Here is a 24,430-nt window from a genome sequence, read left to right on the forward strand (position 1 = left end):
ACCTTCTCTACCATCAGTGTGCCCAAGACTCTTGCCACTCACTGGCTTGTGTCACTTGTCGGCCACTCACCCTGTTGTCAGTCCACGGTTTTGTTGTCATTCAGTATTGTCCATTCCGTCGCCTTGTCTCTGTATACCACATAGAGTAAGATCATGGAGTCGTAACTGAATTTCCTCTCAGCGACTTAACATAATGCCGTCGACATGGGAGCAGAAGCCAGAGCTCATTTTAATTTTATTTATTTTTATTGGTTTTTTTGTTCTGCCTTGTTTGGTTTTGGAACCATACCTGGCGACGCGCAGGGGTAACTCCTGGCTCTGAGCTTAGGAATTAACTGCAGTGCCTCAGGGACCGTATGGGATGCTGGGGAATTGAACCTGGATTGGCGGAGTGCAAGACAAGTGCCTTACCTGCAGGACTATCTCTCCAGCCCCTAAGAGCTGGGTGATCTTCCCTCGTGGAGAAGGCACACCTGGCTCATCTGAGATGGGCCCTGTCTGACTCGTCATTGCACTGTTATCCTGGTTCTCAGCATGTGTTGGGTACAAAGTCAGCCTGGACTATTGTGGTCTCTAATCATTTAATCATTTATTATTATTGTGATTTGTTTCTTTTGGTTTATGGGCCACATCTGGTGGTACTCCTGGCTTTGTGCTCAGGGAGCACTCCTGGCAGTGCTCAAGGGAACACATATGCCCTGCTGGGGATTGAACTGGGGTTTGCTGTGTGCAAGGCAGGTGCCTTCTTCTCTGGCCTGGCATTGTCTTAAGTGCCTGTGCAGCATGGAGCACATCTGGTTCCCGTAGCATGGCCGCTGCTAGGTTCCAGGTCACGGTCTCTGTTTGCCCTACAGGGTGGAACAGTTTGGAATGGTTCCCTCCGCCTGGCTCCAGGTAAGCATGCCATACAAACCCCAAAGATACATCTTTTTCCCAAGCAGTTGTAACTTGCAGTTATCATCTGTCATGTCCTGGCAGACACATACATGCTCAGATTTCAAGGCAAGCTCTGGGGTGCTCTGGGGTCAACTGAAGTTGCAGACTTCCTCGTGCCATGGGGCGTGGAGGCTGAGGTGGGGAGGACAGTGTTTCTGGTGCTGGGGGTGTGAGGATCCCCCACCCCCACCCCATGGAGGCAGAAGCTCCCACAGGATGAAGCAGATCTGTCTGAAGCTCAGTCTGTCACCCTTTTCGAGAAAGCCCAAGAGCAGACATGTTGGGCCTGTTACCAGGCTTTGAGAATTCAGAGCAGGGAGGTCATTGTTGGTTGTGCGGTTCCTCTCTGCCGGCCTTTTTGGAAAAGGAAGTGAGTTGGCACTTCCCTCAAGCAGAGATCCCTTTTAGCTTGTTAGTTTCTTCCCGGAAGCGAAGACTTTGCTTCTTCCCAAAGAACATTGATCTCTTCGGGTCCTTTTGAAGTTGTGTTGAGATAGTGTTAAAATGTGCCATTTAAGTAAAAAAAAAAAAAATTATTGGCCGTCCATATGCCTTCAGGGAGTTTTTGGTCCCTTGTTCATTTTTAAATGGTACTTCTTTGCTTTGTATTTCTTAGGCGACAGCTGGTGATACTCAGGGCTGCTAACTCTGGGCTGTGTACAGCTCAGGAATCTCTCTTGGTGGAACTTGGGGGGTCAAATCTGAGTTGGCTCCCTACTAAGCAAGCATCCTGCCTGCTGTACAATAACAATAGAAATAGCCCTGCTTCGTTTTTATTGATGAAGCACTGGCTTTAAATCTTTTGGCATTTCAGGGTGTGAGCTTTGCACTGGTCAGATGTCTCATTGTCCCCACTTCTGCCACCAGTGTTTAGTGCCATTCCACCACCAAGAAGACCCTCTTCCTTTTCCCACTTTTCCTACCTTCCCACTCCCCACTTAAAATTTTTTTAATTGAATCACTGTCAGCTACATAGTTAAAAACTTGTCCATGATCGAGTTTCAGTTATATGCTGTTCCAACACCCATCCTTTCCCCAATGCACATTTCCTGCCACCAGTGTCCCCAGTTTTCCACCCCACTCCCCCCCCTCCACTCTATGGTGCTCTCTCTCCTTCTCTCTCTTTCCCTCTCTCATTTTCCTTTTGCCACTCCCCGCTTTCCTTTTTGTAACCACCATAGTTTTTCACTTTGTCTAGGAGTTAGTTTTGTTTCTCAATAGTTTGTTTGCTTCACTTACTCATAGTCCAACTATGAGTAAAAACATCTGGTCACTGTCTTTCACTTTTTTAATTTCACTTACATCACCTCAAATTCTATCCATTTTGTCCCCAAAGGCATAATTCCAACTGGCTGCAGAATGTTCCCTTGAGTAGATCTGCTCCAGTGTCTGTATTTGATCTTATGTGTTGGTGGGGATTTAGGTCGGCTCCATTTGAGCTATTATAAATAATGTTGCTAGGAATACAGAGGGACTGGAGTGATAGCACAGTGGGTGGGGTGTTTGCCCTGCACACGGCCGACCCGGGTTCAATTCCTGTGTTGCTCTCAGAGAGCCCGGCAAGCTACCGAGAGTATCCCGCCCCCATGGCAGAGCCTGGCAAGCTCCCCGTGGCGTATTCGATATGCCAAAAACAGTAACAACAAGTCTCACAATGGAGACGTTACTGGTTCCCACTTGAGCAAGTCGATGAGCAGCGGGATGGCAGTGATACAGTGATACGGGGATACAGAGAGGCAGATATTCTTTGAATTTATATTTTCTTCCCCTTCATTTAATACCTGGGAGTGATGCTAATGAATCAATTTTATTATTATTTATTTTTTGGTTTTGGGCTGTATCCAGCGGTTCTCAGGGCTTACTCCTGCTGTGCTTAGGGAACTGTATACAGTGCCAGGGATCAGATCCCAGTCAGTTGCATACAAGACAAGCACCTTGCCACGCTGTCCTATTTCTTTTTTTTTTTTTTTGCTTTTTGGGTCACACCTGGCGATGCACAGGAGTTACTCCTGGCTCTGCACTCAGGAATCACTCCTGGAGGTGCTCAGGGGACCATATGGGATGCTGGGAATCGAACCCAGGTCGACCACGTGCAAGGCAAATGCCCTGCCCGATGTGCTATTGATTCAGCCCCTACGCTGTCCTATTTCTGTGGCTCCCTAGTTTTAATTGTTTGTTTTTTTTTTTTGAGTCACACCCGGCGATGCTCAGGGGTTACTCCTGGCTCTGGACTCAGGAATCACTCCTGGTGTTGCTCAGGAGACCATATGGGATGCTGGGAATTGAACCCAGGTTGGCCGCATGCAAGGCAAATGCCCTACCCACTGTGCTATCACTCCAGCCCCCCTAGTTTTCATTTTTAAATTTCCTCCATCTCCCTTTTATCACTGGGGGTGGTGCAGTGCCTGGGGATTGCGCATAGCCCTGGCCATGGTGCTCATATGTGATGTAGCTGTTACCTGTAGGAATATACGGTAGGTTTTGGTAGCTGTGTTCTTGGCCATGGTGCTCACCAAGGTTTCCTTCCTGTAGTTGTACTTGCACACCCATTTGTTGTGGTTCCACTCTTCATTGAGGCATGCAAATCAGCAAGGGATGCTGCGGTGCTCACACATACACTTGCCAAGAATCACACTTGCACTTCTTTTAGTTGTGGCTCCCCTTGAGGATTGCAACTTTTTTTTTTTTTTGGTGCTTAAACACATAGTGGTGCAGTGATTGGAAACTGCAGTTTGGGAGATCCCAGACAGTGGAACCGCCAGGCTCCAACTGCAGAACTGTCATGATCACTGACACATGTGAAACTCCAGGGATTCGAACTCATAACCATATGCTTACAAAGCAAGTGCTTTACGATACTGTGCTATTATTTTGGGTCTGATTTTTTTTTTTGTTTGCTTTTTGGGTCACACCCAGCGATGCACAGGGGTCACTCCTGGCTCATGCACTCAGGAATCACCCTGGCGGTGCTCAGGGGACCATATGGGATGCTGGAATTCGAACCCGGGTCGGCCGCATGCAAGGCAAACGCCCTACCGGCTGTGCTATCACTCCAACCCCTGGGTCTGATTTTTAACAAATCTCCTTATTTTCCTTGGAGGTGGCACCACATTCTCACCAATGTGTATTAGAGTTCCTTTCCTTTCATGTTCTTGCTGGCAGTTGTTTCTGTCACTATGACAGAGACCATTCTCATTGGCCTCAGCTGACACTGGATCATTGCAGATTGGATTTGCATTTTCCTAGAACTGATGTTGAAGTCCTGTTCTGTCTGGCTTTTTTGTATCTTTGTTGAAGTGTTTTTTAGGTCCCCTTTAAAAAAAAAAAAACTTTTGAATCCTTTCTTGTAAATAGACTTTCAATAATAGTTTCTTATGCAATGTAAATATTTTTATTTTGATGTACTTCCATTTTTTTTCTTATTTTTTAAAAAATTTCCCTTCCCAATGAATATGTCACCTATTATTTTTATTTCTGTGGTTTGGGGGTCTTAGTTTTTAATGTATCTAAAGTTATTTTTGTGCGTGGTTTTTCTTTTTTTTTTTTTTTCTTTTGTGGTTCCGGGAGTCAAATCATGTTCTCCTTGCACATGTGTTCTGCCCTGAACTGCATTCCTGGGACCTGGACACTGTACAGTTGTGAATGGTTTTAAGTAGTGATCTGGTTTGTTTTATTACTTTTATTTGCATGTGGCTCTCCAGTTATCCTGACGCTGTTGAAGGGCTTTTCCTTGTATGAACTTGTCTCCTTTGTCATATATTAAGTTGTGTATGTGTGTGTGTGTGTTTATTTCTGGACTGGAGCCATAGCGCAGCGGGTAGGGCGTTTGCCTTGCATGCAGCCGATCTGGGTTGGATTCCTCTGCCCCTCTCGGAGAGTCCGGCAAGCTACCGAGAGTATTCTGCCCACACGGCAGAACCTGGCAAGCTACCCATGGCATATTCAATATGCCCAAAACAGTAACAAGTCTCCCGATGGAGATGTTACCGGTGCCCGCTTGAGCATATCATATCGATGAACAATGGGCCACAGTGCTACTAGTGTTTGTTTCCGGTTTTCTATCCTATTGGTCCATGCCCCTGTTGTTCTGATATCATTCTGTTTTAATTGCTATTGTTTTGTGAAATAGTTGAAAGTCAGGGAGCAGCATGGCGCTATATTTTTCTTTTTTTGTCTCAGAACTGCTATAACTGTTCTATGCAGGTTTTAGAATTCTTTTTTCTGTTTCTTGAAAAATGCCATTGGTATTTTGGTAGGGATTACATTAAATATGGAGATTGCTCTAAGTAAGGTGACTGTTCAGATGTTTTTTCTTCCACTCTATGAATGAGCTTTTAATAATATGATTTCAGTTAATAGGTCTTTAATCTTCTTTGTTAGGTTTAATCAGTTATTTTATCTTTTATTGATACCGTTATAAATGGGATTATTTCCTTAAATTTTCTTTTCTCTAACTCGGTTTGTGTATAAGAAATGGAACAGATTCATGTGTATTCATTTTGTGAACTGCCATTTTACTGAACTTTTAGAGTTTTTTTGTGGAATCTTTGGGTTTTCTGTATGTTTTATCATGTTACCTGCAAATAGTGAATAGATTCACCTCTCAATTTGGATTTCTTTCTTTATCTTAGCTAATTGATCTGACCAGACTTCCAAAACTTGAAAAATAATGGGGAGAGTAGATATCCTTTCTTAAGCAGAAAAGTTTAGAGAGTATGAGGTTAGCTTTGGGTTTGTCTCAATCTGGCCTTTATTACATTGCAGTATGGGCCTTAATACTCCCCAGTTATTGAGTGTTTACCATGAATGGATGTAAGTGAACAAATTTTACAAAAGTTTTTATACTATTGACATGATCATGTCTCTTTAATCTTTTTCTTTTTGTGGTGTATTGATTCGCATCTATTAAACCATTCTTGCACCCTGAGATGGATCTTACTCAATTATGATAAATAGTTTTTGAATGTGTGGCTGGCTTCTATTTGCAAGATTTTGCTAAGGATCTTTGCCTCTGTGTTCATCAGAGATGCTGATTCTTAGTTTATAGAAGACCATATAATACCGAGGTTCTAACTCTGGACCTTGCTCTAACTCTGAGCTGTCTCCAGACTCCTTTTTAAGATTAGGGAGAAAAAAAAATTTTTTCTGGTTGCCTAATCATTTGAGTGTTTTCCTTGTTGACTTGTTTCATTTTCACCTGTTTCACCATTACCCCAGTGGTTGTAGCAAACAGCTATCTCCAACATCTCTTTGTGTTGCAGTTAACTCAGTTAGATAGCTGTTTGAATTCTCTTCTTCCTCCACCTTTATCTTCTGTGGTTGTCTCACATTTCTCTTTATATTTATACTCCTGCATTAATATTTGAGACCTTAGGGTTTTATGTTCTTTTGTTTTTTATTACATTTGTGTCCTCTCTCTCTCTCTCTCTCTCTCTTTTTTTGCATAAAAGGGTGTTGCAATTTTTTGTTTGTTTGGGGGCAACACCTTGTGCTTGTTTTCTCCTGGCTATACACTCAGGAATCACTCCTGACGGTGCACAGGACCACATGGAATGCTGGGAATAGGACCCAAGTTAGCCGCATGCAAGCAAACAGCCTACCCACTGGACAATGCTCCAGCACCAGCTATTGTATTTTATCAAAAATCTGGGCTGGATAGTGTAGCAGGTGGGGCACTTGCTTTGCACGCCATGGACCCAGGTTTGATCCCCAGTATCCCATATGGTCCATCAATCAAGATGATCTCATACCAGATGTTTCCCTTTGTTATGTTCATGTAATATATAATGTAACATAAGCCAATGAAAATAGAATTTTGTATGTTGAAATGTCTTGTATTCCAGATATAGTCCTCTTGGTTATGTTGCGTAATTCTTTCACAGAATTAATTGAATCCAGTTTGCTAGGTTTTGCTTTTTATCCCCACCTCACCCCCATCACCAATCATAAGAGATAACTGGTTGCTTTGCACTTGTAGGACTTATATCTGCCTTTGATAGTACTGGCCTTTCAGGATGAGTTTAAGAAATAGCCTCTGTTTAATTATTTGGAAGGGTGTGAGAAGGCTCGTCTTAATATAACTAAATTTACCTGTGAAACCATCTGGCCCTGGCCTTTGGCGGGAAGTTTCTGATTACTGATTCAAATCTTTAGTAGTTGCAGGCTTGTTAAGATTTTCTATTTCCTTGTGATTTTGATCTTGGGAGATTTAAAAAAACAAATCTATTCCATCTATCTAGCCCAGTTTGTTGATTTGGCATTTACTTGTTCATGGTACTCTTACTATTTTTGTTTTTGTGAAATTGATAGGTAGCAATGTCCCCACTTCCAATAAAATAGACACTGTATTAATTTCTGAGTCATGTACTCGGATGTCTTTCCCTCCCAGAGGCGTGTTCTGTATTTTAGTCATGTCTTATAGGCCTTTGACCGACTTTGTAATTTTACTTCTGTGTTTAAAATCTTTTGGATGATTCTTTGCAGGGAGAGGTGGTGATGGGGCTTCTCAAGAGATGGTCAGGAGGACCTGGGGCTTCTTGACAAACTGGGCTGGCTGTCAGCGGGAGAACCCGAGGCTGTGGTGCCAGGGGCGCTTGGGTGCTGAGGATTACGGGGCTGTTCAGGTGGGTGGGCAGCCTCCGTGGCTACACTAGGAGTCACAGATGCTGTTGTTCAAACCAGGGTCAACCGCATCCAGGACCTTCGAGTCTGTGCTCTCTTCTGGCCCCTTTTGGATTATTCTTCTGGCAACTGTAAATAGAGTAGATAACCTTGAGTTATTCTCATTCATTGTTTGAATATAGGAATGCAGCATATTTTGGTGTGTTGATAATGTAACCAGTTCTTTTGCTGTGCTCATTTATTATTTGTGATAGCTTTTTAGTGGCGTCTTCAGGATTTTCTGTGTATATCACCTGCAAGTAACTTGGTAGTTGTACTTCTTTTCCTATTTGCATTTCTTTTGTATTGTTTGAACTGCTCTTACTGAGATGTCGAATGCTAAATTAAATATATGAGCATGGGCAACTATTTTGTGGTATTTTACCATTCAGGATGCTATAAACTCTGTGCCAAAATCCAGGAGCTGTGAGGTCACACTTGGTGACACTTGTCTGAGCTGGACTTGGCTCTGCGATGCTCAAAGCCCCCATGATGACTGTGTAGTACCTGAGATCTAACTCAGGGGTTGTATGTGCCAGACAGGTGCTTGAGCTCTTTGAGCTGTCTGAGTCTCTAGCTTAAATTTATGGAGCCCCTCCTCAGAGGGTGGGGAGCTTTGTCAGACATTCTCTCAGCACTTTTTGAAGTTGTGTGATTTTTTTTTTAAATGTTAGTATTGTTGACCACATTAGCAGACTTGTGTTTATAGAACCACCTCTGCACCCCTGGAATAAATCCCACTTGGCCGTGGGTCAGATCCTTTGAATTTTATTTGCTTTGTTTGGGGTTTGGGGCCACACCCAGCAATGCTCAGGGTTTATTCCTGGTTCTGCACTCAGGATTTACTCCTGGAGGTACTTGGGGGGGCCGTATGGGGTGCACATGGCCGAACCTGGGTCAGCCACATGCAAAGCAAGTGCCCTACCCACTGTACTGTCTCCTCAGACTATAGAAGTTTTGTTCTGGGGAAATATATATATACATATATATCAATTTGTATTACAATTTGAATTTATATTATAAATGAATTTATATTATAAATGATATAATATATAAACTACAAATAAATATATAGATACTATATAATATATAATATTTTGTTCTGGGGATTTATTACTACACAGGTTGTTTTTTTTTCCCCTCTTTGGGCTATTCCCAGCAATGCTCAGGGGTGACTCAGGAATAACTCCTTGCTGTGCTTGGGGGACCATATGGGATGCTGGGAATTGAACCTGGGTCTGCCGCGTGCAAGGCAAATTTCCTACCCACTGTGCTGTTGTTCCAGCCCCCAAGAATCATGTTTAATTGCTACATGTTTGAGATTTTTCTCATTTTCCATATTTTTAAAATAGCATTAAGATTAGAAAAAAAAACACTTTGTAGCATGTAAACTAATAAGTTTATTAGTAATTGTTTCATGTCCCAACATGAAGAATATTCTTGAAAATATTATGTGCACTTAAGAATACACCGATTGTGCCTTGGGGGATGAATTATTCTTGAAATGTCTGCTAATCGCATCTGGTTTATTTTCCCACCTAAACCTACTGTGTTCATTCTGCTTTGTGTTGCTGAGGCTGTGCGAGGGCTGTCGAGGTCCTGATGTTCTGTGATGGTCTCTGTGGCACTCTTGTGTTCTGTTGCGAGTTGCTTCATGCATATTGCTCCCCATGCAGAGTGGAAGTGTTCCCAGGGAGTAGATGTGGACAGGCCATGGAGAGGGGAGGCTCCAGGTGATTCCCAGGTTCACCCTGAACCTCTCAGACAGTGCGGGAGCTTCAGGTGAGGTGGGCAGTGTTTCCTCTCCCACACGTGGTTCAAACAATGCCTGCGCCCTCTTGATCTGTTCCATGTGGGAATGAAACTTGCCATCCAGAATTTCATTTTAAAAAAATCAGTTATTTTGGGGCAGGAGCAATAGTACAGGGGTAGGATATTTGCTTTGCACACGGCTAACCCGGGTTCGATGCCCAGCATCCCATATGGTCTCCTGAGCACCACCAGGAGTAATTCCTGAGTGCAGAGCCAGGAGTAACCCCTGAGCATCGCCAGGTGTGACCCAAAAAGCAAAAAAGCAAAAAATGAAAAAATATATATAGTTTTGGGCCACATCGGTAGTGCTCAGGGCCTACTCCTGACTCTCAGGGATCACTCCTGGCGGTGCTCAGGGGACCGTAGGAGGTGCTGGGGATCAAACCAGGCTTTTCCATGTGGAAGGCAAGTGCCTTGCTCACTGAACTATCAGGACCCTGAATTTTTTTTTTATTTTTCTTTTTTTGGGTCACACCTGGCAATGCGCAAGGGTTACTCCTGGCTCTGCACTCAGGAATTACTCCTGGCAGTGCTCAGGGGACCATATGGGATGCTGGGAATCGAACCTGGGTCGACCACATACAAGGCAAATGCCCTACCCACTGTGCTATCGCTCCAGCCCCAAGGCACCTGAATTTTTTAAATGGGGAAACTTCTTGTCTCGAGTTGGATTCCTGGTGTCTCTGGGCGTACTGGACCCCTGTTCCTGCAGTTCAGAGTCTGGGGGCAGAGGTTGCAGGGGGACTACCCCAGAGGAACTGTTCCAGGACTACTTGGATATAGAAGTTGCAGTGTTGGGATTGGAGTATTTGATTGTAACCCTTTCCTGGAATCTCCGCCTTTCGTGGGGATTTGCTAACGACCTGCTCACAGCCAGACTGTGTGTTGGGGCCAGAGACCCCAACCTCGCACCTTTGTCCTTGCAGGGGTCTCAGACTCCCACTGGATCTGTCCTGTTCCCCTGCTTGAACTTCTGAGGAAGGTGCATGCCCGACAGTGCTCAGGAACCAGTGCTTGGGGACTACACAGGCCTGGGAACCTGGTCCCCTGCACAGCCCCCTGCTCAGCCTCCCACCTTCTGCTTGATCTTTGATGATCAACTGTTCTGTTAATCTCTGTCTTCTCCCTCCTCCCCTTTCCCTTTTCCCCACCTTTTACTTTTTACCCATACCTCCACCAGTGTACATTTCTCACCATCAATGTCCCCAGTTTCCCTTTCGCTCCCACCAACCCTCCCCCACCCCCAGCTCCCTCTATGGCAGGTGCTTGTCTTCTCTCTCTTCCCCTCCTCTTCCTCCTTTTTCTGGGCATTATGGTTTGCAGTACATTACTGAAAGTTATCATGTATGTTACCTCCTTTCAGCACTCTTGTCCAGAGTGATCGTTTCCAGTACCATTGTCATGGTGGCCCCTTCTCTGTCCTGGCCACACTCACCTATACCCATCCCCCAATGCTGCTTTGTGGCAGACTTCCAACAGTGGAACAGCCCCTATCCTGTTGATCTTTAACACAGACAATTTGTGTATAATGAAGTTTGGATAAACACGTGTCTGTGGATTGGGTGGGAAGCAGTCATTGAGAATAGGTTTTCCTTTTCAGAAGGGAGGTGTCTTTGGCTCCCTGGGGCTAGCGAGGTTGTGTGACTCCTAGTGGTGCAATCCTGTGGTTGTGTGTCCTTTCTTGTCAGTTGGCTTTAGTTTGGGGGGTGAGTCTCGTAGAGGGTTGGTGGTGTAGCGAAGTGAAGCAGGCACTTTGAGAAAGGTCAGTAGTGCTGGTCCTGGACTGTCCAGCCGCCCGGAGCATCCCTGCTGCTGAGAACTAGGAAAGGGCGCCTTGTAGAAGCAGCTGCACATCCGGGGGGATGGTGAACTCGCTGCACTGGGCTCCTCTCTGCACAAGTCTTGCCTTCTGAGTTCTGTTAAATGTTGGTCACTTTGAGGACAGGTGAATAGGACTGTGTAGGTTTGTGTTTAGTCCGTGACTCTCTGAAATTCCTCTTGGTGCCTTTTGGAGTGGAACATCGAGAAACGGAACCTCTCATACCTCGCCATCCAGTGGGTTTTGGCTTTCTGAAAGTGCCTCAGTCATTTTGTCCCCTCCCAGTGGCAACTCTGGAGCTGAGGCAGAAGTTGATGGAGCAGGAGGAATTGGGAGCACATAGGCTCAAGCCCTGGAGGGGATTTCACCACCTGCCAGCCTCCCCGTGTGCTGCCAGTGAGTCTTCTCCCCTCTTCTCTGATTCTGGACTAGCTTGGTGATTCATAGACGGGATTGTTAACTCACCGTCTCGTGGCAACACCTGTCCCGTGATGCAGCAGAAACAGAGGCAGAGAAAACTGTTGGTCTTTAGTATGAATTCAGGCACTGATATCCCCCTCCCCCTCAAGGACTGGTGGTTAGCACATTCCTCACCTCATGCACTCAATTTATTTCTTGGTCTGTGAACCCCACCTGGCAGTGCTCAGAGCTTAGTCCTGGCTCTGTGCTGAAGGATCACTGCTGGTGGGTTTGGGGGACCATATAGAGTGCCAGGGATTGTGCCAGGGTTGGCCACGTGCAAGGCAAGGGCATGTGTACTGTCTCCCTGTACTTGGCCCTGTACTATCTCTCGGGCCTCTATGCATTCATTTTAAAAGAAAGCGCTACATTGTGATGGCAGCAAGAAATTATTTTTCTAAAATCTTGACTTGAGGGCATATTTACTATATTGCTAGATGAAATGCCTTAAGAACATTGCTGGTCTTCAAATAACAAAATATTGTATACATATATGTTTGTGTGTGTTTGTGTGTGTGAGAGAGAGAGAGAGCGAGAGAGAGAGGTGGGAGACTGGTGGGGGCAGCATTGGGGCCACACCTGTTGATGCTTAGAGCACTTTGCTCTGCTCAGGAGTGACCCCGGGGCCCCTATGGGGTGGTGGGCATTTGAATTAGATCAGCGGAGTACATGGAGTGCATGGCAAGCACCTTAACTCATTTAAAAAAATGGTTGATAGAGTTTGGGTCACATGTTTACAATAATGATAATGCTGTTTTCTTTTTTTCTTTTTTTTTTTTTTTCCCCTGAGGTGGGTGCACACCTGGCAGTGCTCAGGGCTTACACTTGGCTCTGTGCTCAGAGGGTGGTGCTTGGGGTTCCAGATGTGGTGCCGGGGATCAAAGCAGGGTCAGCCTCATGCAAGGTTAGATGCATATCCTTTCGACCCCCTTAACCCGGAACTGCATGTCTCAGTTCTGTAATCTAGGACTAAGGTGTTGCCACCATTCGATGACTTCCTTTCCCCGTGTCATTGTTTATGTGCCACGGATGAAGGAGATTGTTTGATATTTGTCCTTCCCCCTGTGAGTTACTTATATGACATGATACCCTCCAGTTCTGTCCTAGCTGCAGCAAACTACACACATTTTAATTTTTTCTTAGGACTGTGTAGTATTCCATAGTGTTGGGTGACTATACAGTGTCTTTATTTGAATGGGCTCCTTTTGATCCTCAAAAGTTACAAAAGACTTTTTTTGACACTTGTAATCATTTAGATATGTGCCTAAAATGGTGTTGATAAAGATATCTTAGTATGATTATGATTTTGTGGTTCTATATTTATTCTTGAGCGATATATGCTGACTGGGGTATTTGGGGATGAATTGGTAGCTTCCCTGCAAATTCCTGAGATATACATGAAAAGTTGGGCTGACTTATTCTAAATCGGTTTTCCTAGGTCAAAAGTAGTAAAATATCACCATGTACATATGATCTGACTTAATATTGGTTGACAACTTAAAAGCAGTGGGGAAAAAGGGAGAAGGCAACTAAATGTGATATTTGATAGTTCTAGGTGAAGAATAATAAACATGTTTCTACCTTTTACTAACTTTCTGTTGAAACTTTTCCAAATATGAGAGTTGGAATCAACTAGTAGCCAACATAGAAAAATGAACTTTCAGCAGATACATATTTTGTTAGTTGTACTCAAAGAATAATTGCTTATAGCAATCTCTAGGCAGGCATTCCCAAACTACTTCAGTCGATTTGGAATTTAAAAAAGTAAAGCTTATTTATTTATTTTTTTTAAAAAGAAGAAGTACAGGTGAACTGTTAAGAAATGAGGTGAGTAATACTCTGTGGAATCTTTTTTTTACATGTATGACATTTAAAGGCAAATCCAGTGTAGGTGGTAAAAGGCAGGGTGGGGTGGAGGTTGCTGGTTTCTGAGGAACGAATGGATGCTCCTTCGTGTCAGGAGATCAGAGACAGCCTCTCTCTCTGTGGACCTCGTCAGTGAGAAGATCTTTGGGGTTCAGAAAGGGGTAGGTTTGTCACGTCCCTTCCCTGTGCCCAGGAGTGCCCGGTAGGCCCTATCGGGGCAGGACCTCTGGGCACCGCCAGCACAGATGGGTCACAGACAGAACACATGTGTGCTTGTGGGGAGAACTGGAGAATGCCACGTGCTTTTCAGGCTGCTCAAGCCCTTCCTCTCTTTTCTCCATCACAGATCCCCAAAGAGGTGGCTGACATCTTTAACGCCCCCAGTGATGATGAAGAGTTCTTTGGGTTCCAGGATGACGTTCCCATGGAAACGCTCTCCTCCGCAGAGAGCTGTGAGAGCTTCGACTCGCTGGAGTCGGGGAAGCAGGTACGGACGCGCCGCCAGCCTCTCTGTGGCCCCGAGGGCCTGGGTGCGGAGCCTCTTTGATTTGAACGTGACCTGAGGTTGGTGGCACCGGGTCATGGCTGGTTGTTCTGACAGTTATTATTGCTAATTTTTACAGTTAGGGGAATGAGTTTATGGTGGCGTTGATGTCTATGGTCCTGGGTACATAGCACCTCCCCTCCCTACCCACCACCATGTCCAAGATACTCCCTGTTCTCCCCACACACACATACTCACACAGATACACACACACACACACACACACACACACACACACACTCCTGTGAGCATTTTAATATTGCAAATGTTCCCTTTTCAAGAGACTGGTGAGAGTATCTAGCTTGCTTTTGTGTTAACATCTTCTTGGTGTACACTTTAGTTCGTTAAAGCAAAGCCCCATCCTGCGAGTGAGTCTGTTTTCTCCTGCAGCCTTGGGGCTGCCTGCAGAGCACCCCACAGGGAGAGCCCCCAGGGGGTCCTGGGTGAACCTGGGTCCCCACTGTGTGCTTCCTCTGGCACCTCCCTCCCGCTCACTCTTGCCTTGTTCGATCCTGAGTTTGATCTGGGGTGAGCCAGAGATGCCTGGGGGTGCTCGTTGTGTCTTGACAATGAAAACATCTGGGTTCCTGGGGCGTTTCTCTCCTGGGTTCACTGTGGCACCCAGAACCCCTTTAGAGAGCTGTGGATTCAGTCCCCTGCATCAGGGAGAGATGTTCGGGGAAGGCGGGGTGAGGAGCCCCCCCGCCCGATATTTGCCTTGATGTGTGTGTGGTGTTGGGTGTGTGTGTGTGCGTGTGTGTGTGTGTGCGTGTGTGTGTGTGTGAGTGTGTGTGTGTGTGTGTGTGTCTGTCTGTCTGTCTGTCTGTCTGTCTGCCCATTGTGGGCTCCTTTCTCAGCTCGTGTCCTCAGCCGCTCTGCTGTCTCCCTCCCTCCTCCTCAGGGCTCGGCCTCCCTCTCCTGCCCACTGGCCTTGTCCTGATGGGGCAGGGGATCTGGAGAAAGCTCCTGTTGCGACTCGTGGTTGTTGCTTCGGCTTCTGTCTTTCGTTCTCACCCTGTTGCTTCTCCAGGAGCCAAGGACACTCTGCCATGCTCCTGCCTTTGCCTGTCTAAAGCTCTGAGTCCGCGTGGCCTTTCGTCTGAATGCGTGTCCCTCCCCTGCCCCTTCTGGCCAGTGGTTGCATCGAGCTCACTTGCTTTGCTCAGAAGTGTCTGCTCTGGGGCCAGAGAGATAGTATAGCGGGTAGGGCGTTGGCCTTGCGCGTAGCTGACCCTGTTAGATCCCCGGCATCCCAGATGGTCCTCTGAACCTGCCAGGAGTGATCCCTGAGCACTGCCAGGTGTGACCCCTAGACAAACAGAAAGAAGTGGTTGAGCAGGGGCGGGCAGTGGGGGAGAGTAGAGCCGGCTGGACCCTCAAGAGGGACATGTGAGAAAACATCAGGGGCAAAGCAGCTGCCGTTGTTACCCTGGCAACTGCATCCACCCCGTGACCCCTGACTCTCTGAATCTGACCTGTTGTTACCCTGGCAACTGCATCCACCCCGTGACCCCTGACTCTCTGAATCTGACCTGTTGTTACCCTGGCAACTGCATCCACCCCGTGACCCCTGACTCTCCGAATCTGACCTTGGAACATTTGCAATGACTTTCCCCTTCCTTCCTCCCTTCCGGGGGGCCACTCCTGGCTCAGGGTTCAGTGCTCCATCCCCAGGATGAGGCACTGATTGGCCCTGCTGGGGGTCCCCAGGGCGAGACCTGGCTCTGTTCTGCAGTGCTCTGGGGTGGCACGAGGACATGTGACAGATCGAAGCAGTGTCACACCCCCTGCCACTGCTGCACCTGCCTCTGTGGGAACCTGGAGGTGCTGCCCTGTGGAATGGCTTGTCCAGGCCTTCACCACCAGGCCGAGACACAGGGCCCGAGTCCAGTCCTGGAGTCTCTGTCCTCCCGTCCCCTGCAGTACTGTCCCCGCTGCACTGACCCCTCCTCGCACAGTGCTCTGCCCTGCTGCTGAGATCCAGATTTCCCGGGGAGCCTCACTCGATTTCCTTTCTCTCTGGGCACTGTCTGGCCCATGGCATTTGTGTCGCTGCTGACCCTTCCGGTGGCCCATTCCTTGTGGACCCACCCTGTTTCTCCCCTTAAGTCAGGACTCCTGGGGGGTTTGGTGCCCTCCGTGTCCTGGGCTGGGCCCCACTTACCTTCACGGTTCCCTCCAGCTCTCCAAGTGCAGTCTGTTTGCAGTGTAGAAGTGCGGCTGGGTGGGTATGAAGGGCGCGTGGCTGCCACGCTTAGTCCTCCCTTCCTCCCTCCCGTCAGAGGAGCCTCAAAGGGGAAAACACAAACCACATTCTGAGCTCCTCTTCTATCTGTTCTTTGCTTCCTATGCATTTGCTTCCCTGAGGCAGGTGACCCAGACCAGAACCCACCCCACCCCACCCCCACCCACCCGGTTGATATTTCTGTTTCTCTATTTGTTTTGTTGCGTAGGGCCACACCCCGGTGATGCTCAGGGTCGACTCCTACCTCAGAGCCCCGGGTTCACTCCTGGCAGGACTCTTGGACCTAGCGGGCAGTTGGGTGGGCCTGGGTTGGCTGACTTGGGTCGGGCATGTGCAAGGCAGGCCTAGTTGCTCTGGCCCCTGGGGTTAATTTTTCAGGGGTCACAGACTCCGGTTGAGCAAAGAGCGCTGTGTGGACAGTTACAGAGGCACCAGACTGTGGCGTGGGTCCGTCCAGTTCACGCCCTGTGGATGTAGGACACGTGAGGCACACCCTCTGTCAAGGACGACGCTGATCGTCATCTGACCCAGACGCCAGCGCTCCTGATTCTCTGCCCTTGGAGGCCAGCGCAAGGGGTAGAAGGAGCCAGAAGCCCTGCGGGTCTGGAGGTGCTGCTGGGCGGCCGAGCGCTCTCTCCCTGGGCTGGGGGGATGAAACGGACGCCGTGCTCACCTTGCCCAAACACCACCTCTGGGCCAGCTTGGGGGTTGATTTTTTTCTCTCTCTTTTTTTTGGGGGGGGCTAGGGGGGTCCATTTTTCCTTCATGATAACTTTTGCCCAACGTCTTCTTCACCCCTTCACCCCCGCCCCACACACTCAGGGTCTGCCCCAGCAGCCGGCCAGGCGTCCAGATTTGCACACCTGGCAGTGCCGAGCTGGGTGTCCCCCAGACACAGTTTGAGCTTCGCTTTAGAGAACCCCCTCTTTTGCGTCTGCTTATTATATACTTTTTACAAGCAGCTGCACCGCAGCTAGCAACAAAGGAACAAAGTAATTTAGTTCTGAGCTCAGTTTACTCCAATTACCCATAATAATTCATGGGAGACATTTTTAAGTTTCTTTAAAAAAAGAAAAGCGAGTTGAAGGCATGCTGGCGTTTCCTTCTCTATCCCTCTCCCTCCCCCCCCACTTTTTCCACTTGTCTATTATATCTATTTTTCTGCAGAGATTATTTGGGCGCGAAGAAGTATATAATTAAAGTCAAGGGAAGGCAGGGAGGGGAGGGAGAGAAAGATTTTTCAAGCAAATGGGATGTGACATGGGGTCACCACTGTATCGGGGGTGGGAGGGAGGCTGGGGTGTGGAGTGAGTCCTGGCCATCAGCCTGGAGGCGGCTGGCTGGCTGGCTGGTGGGTCCAGGTGCTGGTGCCTTCTCAGGCCTGTCTGTTCTCGCTGGCGCGCCAGTTAGAGCACCTGCCCGCCTTTCTAGCAACTTGAGCAAAAGTCCTCGGTGGGAAATGCCTTTGCGAGTTCCTCATGTCCACTCTGTCCTTTCGCTCGCCGTCTGGTGGCTGTGTAAGCTCCCCTGTTCGAGTTGGGGAGCACCTGGGGTCAGGAGTCCCGGGAGCCGGCAGCCTTCTGCAGCGCTGTTGTTGTGTGAGCAGCGCAGGCAGGGGCTGGGCCTGGGCACGGCCTGCAGGGGGCGCATTTATGGGCGAGAACAGGTGGGCGAGAGCAGGTATTCCCCGTGGCCAACCCTAGCAGAAGTGGAATTCCATCCGCATTTAGCACCCATGGATGAAGCTGATCCGGGGCGATAGGCATTTTGAGGTGGGGGTGGTGCTTGTGTGCAGATGCATGCACACATGGTTTTGCGTGCATGTGTATGTGTGTGGTTGGTTGTGATTTCATGCACATAACACGTTTATGGTTGTGCCCTGCCAACACATGATTGGACATCTCCCATTTACACCCATTTTTAAATGCCAGGTAAGTCCCTGCTTCCTGGCTAGCAAGATACTTTGCCATTAGATACTAGGCAGCCCCTCACCATTATGGCCTTTATGAATATTTTCATCCCCCCCCTCCTTTCCATCCCGAAACTGCACCCAGGCTGATGCGGACGCTGCATTGTGTTAGCTAAGCCCGGCTCAGGTGTGAGCAGTAACTGAGCTCCTCCCACTGCCCTCTGTGCCCATCTCGGTCATACGTGCTTTTATTTTATTTTTTTATATTATTTATTTTGGCCCTGGTGGTGCTTAGGGATTATTTCTGGCTCTGAGCTCAGGGGTTACTTGTCGTCGGGCCTGGGGATGACCATACGGGATGCTGGGGACCAGACCCCAGTTGCCAGGTGTAAGAAAGGCACCCTTCCATGGTTGGAAGCCTGCCTTATGAGCTGGGGAGAAGGCAGCCGGGATAGAATGACTGCACTCGTTTGTGGCATATGAAATAACATATTATGAGATTGACACCCAAGGACAGTAGAGACAAGGGCCAGGAAGATGGCTCCATGGTTGGAAGCCTGCCTTACAAGCTGGGGGAGAAGGCAGCTGGGATAGAGAAGGGATCACTAAGTCAGTGATGGTTGGAGGGATCGCTTGGGATAGGAGCTCGGTGCTGAAAGTAGATAAAGGACCAAACGTGATGGCATCTCGGTATCTGTATTGCAGACCATAATGAGCATGAGAGAGTAAGAGGGAAATTGCCATAGAGGCAGTGGGAGGAGTGGGATGGGGATGGGGCATACTGGGGACATTGGTGATGAAAATTGTACACAGGTGGAAGGATGGGTTTTTGATCATTGTATAATTGAAACTCAAACACGAAAGCTTATAACTGTAGCTCACGGTGACTCAATAAAAAGTTTTTTTCAAAAGGGGAAAAAAATAAAATGAAAGTTGGGATAAAAAAATGAAAATATGCCATAGATATACATTAATTGGCATAAATAGTGTTGAATTTTAAAAGTTTGTTTAATAATAATTATTGGGCTGGAGTGATAGCACAGCGGGTAGGGCGTTTGCCTTGCACGAGAGAGTATCTATCTCACCTGCACGGCAGAGCCTGGCAAGCTACCTGTGGTGTATTGAATATGCCAAAAACAGTAATGACAAGTCTCACAATGGAGATGTTACTGGTGCCTGCTCGAGAAAATCTATGAACAACGGGACGACAAGTGCTACAGTGCTACAGTTATTAAAATAGGGCTTTGCATGTATTTATACTTACATGTTTATAGTTATATGTTTGTCAATATATAAAATAGCTTGATAGATAATTTGTAAGAATGTTCATTGATATTTTGATTATGGCAAATATTGAACTTTTTTAGTGATTTTGTTTTGCAGTGACTGTGAATATTAAAACAGAAATGTTAGAGGGAAAAAAAAAACAGAAAGGCACCTTACCTGCTGTATTTCTCCCTGGCTCTTTTGTTTTTGTTTTTTTTTTAATTTTTAGCAGGATGTGCGTTTTCGTTCCAAATACTTTACTGAAGAGCTGAGAAGGATTTTTATCGAAGACACGGACTCGGAGATGGAAGATTTTGAAGGGTTTACCCAGAGTGAGCTGAATGTGACGAGTAACCCAGAAGCAATGGTGAGGACTGTCAGTACGATGGGCTGTGGGCTGTGATATTTTCAGTCCCATTTAGTGGTTTTATTTTTCCCTTCGAGAAGCCACCTCACCCACAAAAAGGTGTTGCATTTTTCTTACACACGCATCCCATCAGCTGCTTACCAAAACCAAGGACTTGCTGCAGTGCTAGTCGTGACTCCCACGGGTCACAGTCCAGCTGTCCGTCCCGGCTGCCCGGAGCCCGGGCACAAGCTCAGGCTGCCCTCGCTGTTCTGAGAGTTGATTCCCGCCGACTCTGTTGACCCTCCTGAAGAGAGGAGAATCTGTCTCGGAGGAGACGGTTCCTTCAGGTCCTTCCTTGGGTTATGATCATCTTCAGTTTTGGAGTTAAGGTGGCAAAAATTTACCTGTAGGGCTGTTGAGATAGTGCAGTGGGTAGGGCACTTGCCTTGCATGTGGCTGACCTGGGTGCAATCCCCAGCATCCCATATGGTCCCCTGGGCCCTTCAGGAGTGATCCCTAAGCACAGAGTGACGAGTAACCCCAGAGCACAATTGTGTGTGCCCCCACACCCCCAATTGGCAATAGCACAGACAAAAGAGTTTTCTCTGCACTTTTTTTGAGGGGCTGGGGTGGGGGTCGCATACCTGACTGAGTGCTTAGGAGGACCATAGGACTGTATGTGGATTTGGGTGCAGGAGGTACTGAAAAATAGCATTCATTTATCTTCCAAGATCAACGTACCTCTAGCATTGAAGCCTTGAAGGATGTTGAACTTGGCACCCTTGGGAGTGTGAATATCCCTGGCAGATTCTCTGTCCTCCATTTTTCCCTGGGGGTTTGATGGTCTGGCTCGATGAGAATTTTCCACATGAGTAGCAGCACAGAGGCCCAGTTCCCCTCTCTGGTGGCAGTTTCTCCCGTGGCCCTGAGCATCCATCCCTGTGGAAGGCCCCGTTTTCTGCCCTCGGACCCTTCCACGTGCCGCTGGCGTCTCTTCTCTAGCTCTGCATCAGCTGGTTAGTCGGGAAACTGCTGTTTGTAGCGTCGGGAAAGTGAATTACCAGAGTCCCTGTGCTCAGAGTCTGTGAATGTGGGATGTGAACTCTGACGTTTCCATTACAGCTCTGAAACCAGCATGGTTCACCTTGGAATCCCGAATCTGGGGTGGGGGGTGGGGGTGGGGGGAGTGGCCATGGCTCTGTGGTAACACATGTGCCCGGCAGCCCTGAGTCTGCTGCCCGGCACCTCGAGGTGTGGCTGCTAGTGAAAAACTAATCAAACATGAAAGGCCTGTGAGACTCTGGCCCCGTCCATCTCACTGCCCTCTGCACGCCCCGGAAGGACTGGGGCCATCACCCTTTCTAGTCACGGGGTAGGACCAGACCTTGGGGGTCTCCCAGCAGTGAGGGTGACCCGGTGGCCTGGGGAGTCCTGCAGCCTCGCAGGGCTGAACTCCGAGCTCCTGTGGGCAGAGCACCTGCGCCAGCGCTGACGAGAGTCTGTGCTTGTTTCATCAGCTTCCGGAGTGCGGCGGGAGTGAGGAGAAGGCCCCCTTGGCGAGCGAGGAGGAGGCGGCGGAGGAGGAAGAGGAGGCAGTGGAGGAGGAGGAGGAGGCGGCCACCCCCAGACGAGGGAGACGGAGAAGCAGCAGTGTGGGGCTTCGAGTGGCCTTTCCCTTCCCCACCAAGAAAGCCGCGAAAAAAACAGACAAGGACAATTCTTCTGCGTCCACGTTTCCCAGTTCCTGCTTCCAGGATGATAAAAACGCAGTGCTCGGGAGGAAGAGAAGCTGCCGGCAGGGGAAGCAGGGGGACGAGTCCGCCTCCGAGTCCGAGGACGAGTCCCGAGATGGGGCCCAGGAGAGCTCGGATGCTCTGCTGAGGAGGAGCACGAACATCAAGGAGAACAAGGCCATGGTAAGGCGCCTGCGCGTCCTCGCTCTCTCCTGCAAGCCCCAGCACCGAGGGCCTGAGCGGCCGGAGGAACAGAGGGAGCCCTGGGGTCATGCTCAGCCCCCTGGACTGTCCGCCGGAGACCGCTGAGCTCCGTGGGGCCTCAGAGTGGGTCTGGCAGAGGGCAGCTTCGCTCGACGGGGGCTCCCTCAGCCCACCTCGACTCTAGGTGGCTCTGGACCTGGCACACGTGCTCTGAGATGACTGTATGATGCTCAGGCACTGGCTGAAGGTGTGAAGGGCACCCAGGAAGTGAGAACAACCTGCAGATGTTTTGTTTTTTCTTAAAGTGTTTTATTTTCATTCTTGGCTTTTTGTGTCACACCTGCCACTGTGCAGGGGTTATTCTTGGTAGTGCTGGGGCAAGGGCTGGGGGCGGGGGACCATAAGGGATGCTGGGGATTGAACCTTGGTCAGTTGGGTGCAAGGCAGATAGATGCCTTACTCACTGTACTATCTCTCTGGCCCCAACCTGCAGAATTTTCAAATCCTGCAAAACTGTCTCTTTATCAGATTAATACATAGAACAAAATGAAATTTTTGTCTCTGATCTTTTAGTAATGTGTTTGCTTCTAATTTCTAACAGCATGCACGGTGAAAAAAAATCTTCCACTCATTTATTTTTATCATTTGGGTGTTTTTTTTTTCAATGTTTTCTTTCTTCCCCTTCTTACGCAAAAGTATAATGAAAGGATACTGCATATTCAGTGTTGTATGTCAAATTTACATGACGTAAGAAAACATCAAACCTGCTGGTTTGGGAATTGTTTGATTTTGTTTGTTTCTGTGCCACACCCAGCCTACTCCTAGCTCTGTGACGGGTCACTTCTGGTGGTGCTTGGGGACCCTATAGGGTGCCAGGGATTGAATCCGGTTTGGCCGTATGCAAGGCAAGTGCCCTACCCACTGTGCTATCACTCTGGCCTTTGTTGAGTGTTGTTTTTTTTAATAAATAAATTTTTTAAAATTTATTTTATAAAGTAGTTCACACTATTTGGTTCCATTTAATATTCAAACACCAATCCCACCACCATTACACCTTCCCACCACCGTATTTTGAACGTTTCCATCGCAAACCTTAACCCCTGCCCCAAAGCAGAATCGAAATATTTATGGTTTTTTTTTAATGTGTTTTTTATCCTACAACATGTTTGGGCCTAGTTACGGAACGGTTTCTTTTTCTTTTTGCCTCCCAGTGGTGGTCTGAGAACCCGCCGGCAATGATGAAGTCAGTTTCTTTCCCGTGGAGATAAAGAGCTTTATGTGCAAAGCCGTTAGTAACTGTTGCAGCGGGCTTTCTTAGGAGGGCAGAGCTGCTGTGCGCGCTTTATTGGCTGTTTTAATCCTCTCCCCCTTGGCTGTCTTCACCTCTCTCCCCTTGTGCTCTTCAGCTCGCACAACTGCTGGCGGAACTGAACTCCATGCCAGATTTCTTCCCCGTGCGCACCCCGACCTCGGCCACAGTAAGTGGAGCGCCTCCCTGCGACGGGTGCCCGTCCCCAGTGGCAGCAGCCCTTCGGGTGTCGGTTCCGGAAAGCACCCAGGGGTGTCCCTCTGTCTCTGCCTTTCAGAAGAGGAAGACGTCCCGGAGGGCCTTCTCCGAGGGACAGCTTCCCCGGCGCATGAACCCCACGCGGAGCGCACGGCCCCCCGAGAAGTTTGCCCTGGAGAACTTCACGGTCTCGGCCACCAAGTTCGCAGAGGAGTTTTACGGTTTCAGGAGGAGGAAAACCATCAGTGGGGTATGTCCCGACTCTCATCAGCTATTCTTTATCTCAGCCGCAAAAGCAAATGAGCGTCAGGGTCAGACACCAGGTTGTGAAAGCCGGGGATTCTGCCCCTGCTTTGCCGCCTCTGGGAAGTGCGGTTTTGCCGGGTTCCCAGGTGCTGGGCACAGCAGGGTGCCCGGAGCGTCCTTTCTTTGGGGCACCCCCTCCCTTATCTCGCTTGCACCCCAACCCCCCCCCCCCCCCCGCCCGGAAGCAGGGAAGGCCTGTTCGCAGGGCCAGTCCGCCTGGTAGTCCTGCATATGGGAGGACAGTGAGGCACCCTCGTTGACGCAACAAGAACGGATTCAAGCAAGGCCTTTCTATCGGGAGAGAAAAACCTCAAACCCTGCCCGTGGCTGGTCTGAGCCTCCCGCAGTTTGTGGGCTGGCTTCAGAGTTCATGGCCAGAGCCCAGTCACCAACGAAGGGCTCCAGAGAGATGAAGGTGGGAGCTCGGACAGAAGGACAGGTGCTTGCCTTGTTTAACGATCCCCTGAACCGCACCAGGGGTCGACCTAAGTCAGGAATAGTAGCCCCTCCGAAGAGGACACGGGGATCAGTGACGGAGGTCAGCGGGTCCAGGCTGCGTCGTGCTAATGATTAGTCCAGAGATGCTCAGCTGGACTCCTGCATTGGCTCTTGCAGGGGAGATGCCAGGGGTACAGACGGCGCTGCCGGATATCTTCATTTCGGCCCGTGGAGGATATCACAGAAGAGGATTTAGAAAATGTGGCCATCACTGTCCGAGATAAGATCTATGACAAAGTCCTTGTAAGTTTTGTGCGATAAGTAATTTGCTGCATACAGATTCTTACGGGGCAGACCACATAAAGGGTATTTGAAAT

The 24,430-nt window shown here is 48.4% G+C and overlaps 1 protein-coding gene across 2 annotated transcripts in view; it reads left to right on the top strand.

Annotated features, from left to right (window-relative positions):
* Window positions 1-24,430, top strand: part of CDCA7L (cell division cycle associated 7 like) — a 35,298-nt gene that overhangs the window by 7,306 nt on the left and 3,562 nt on the right. The window contains exons 2-7 of one of the 2 annotated variants that reach the window (XM_055120228.1): window positions 13,899-14,039; window positions 19,749-19,883; window positions 21,383-21,781; window positions 23,209-23,280; window positions 23,389-23,559; window positions 24,231-24,356. In XM_055120228.1, coding sequence (XP_054976203.1) covers window positions 13,899-14,039; window positions 19,749-19,883; window positions 21,383-21,781; window positions 23,209-23,280; window positions 23,389-23,559; window positions 24,231-24,356 — 1,044 coding nt within the window. Of the gene's footprint in view, window positions 1-13,898; window positions 14,040-19,745; window positions 19,884-21,382; window positions 21,782-23,208; window positions 23,281-23,388; window positions 23,560-24,230; window positions 24,357-24,430 lie in introns of both variants that reach the window. The other variant, XM_055120219.1, reaches the window with a different exon arrangement.

This window comes from Sorex araneus, chromosome 1 (genome assembly GCF_027595985.1).
Source record: "Sorex araneus isolate mSorAra2 chromosome 1, mSorAra2.pri, whole genome shotgun sequence".
NCBI classification, from domain to species: Eukaryota; Metazoa; Chordata; class Mammalia; order Eulipotyphla; family Soricidae; genus Sorex; species Sorex araneus.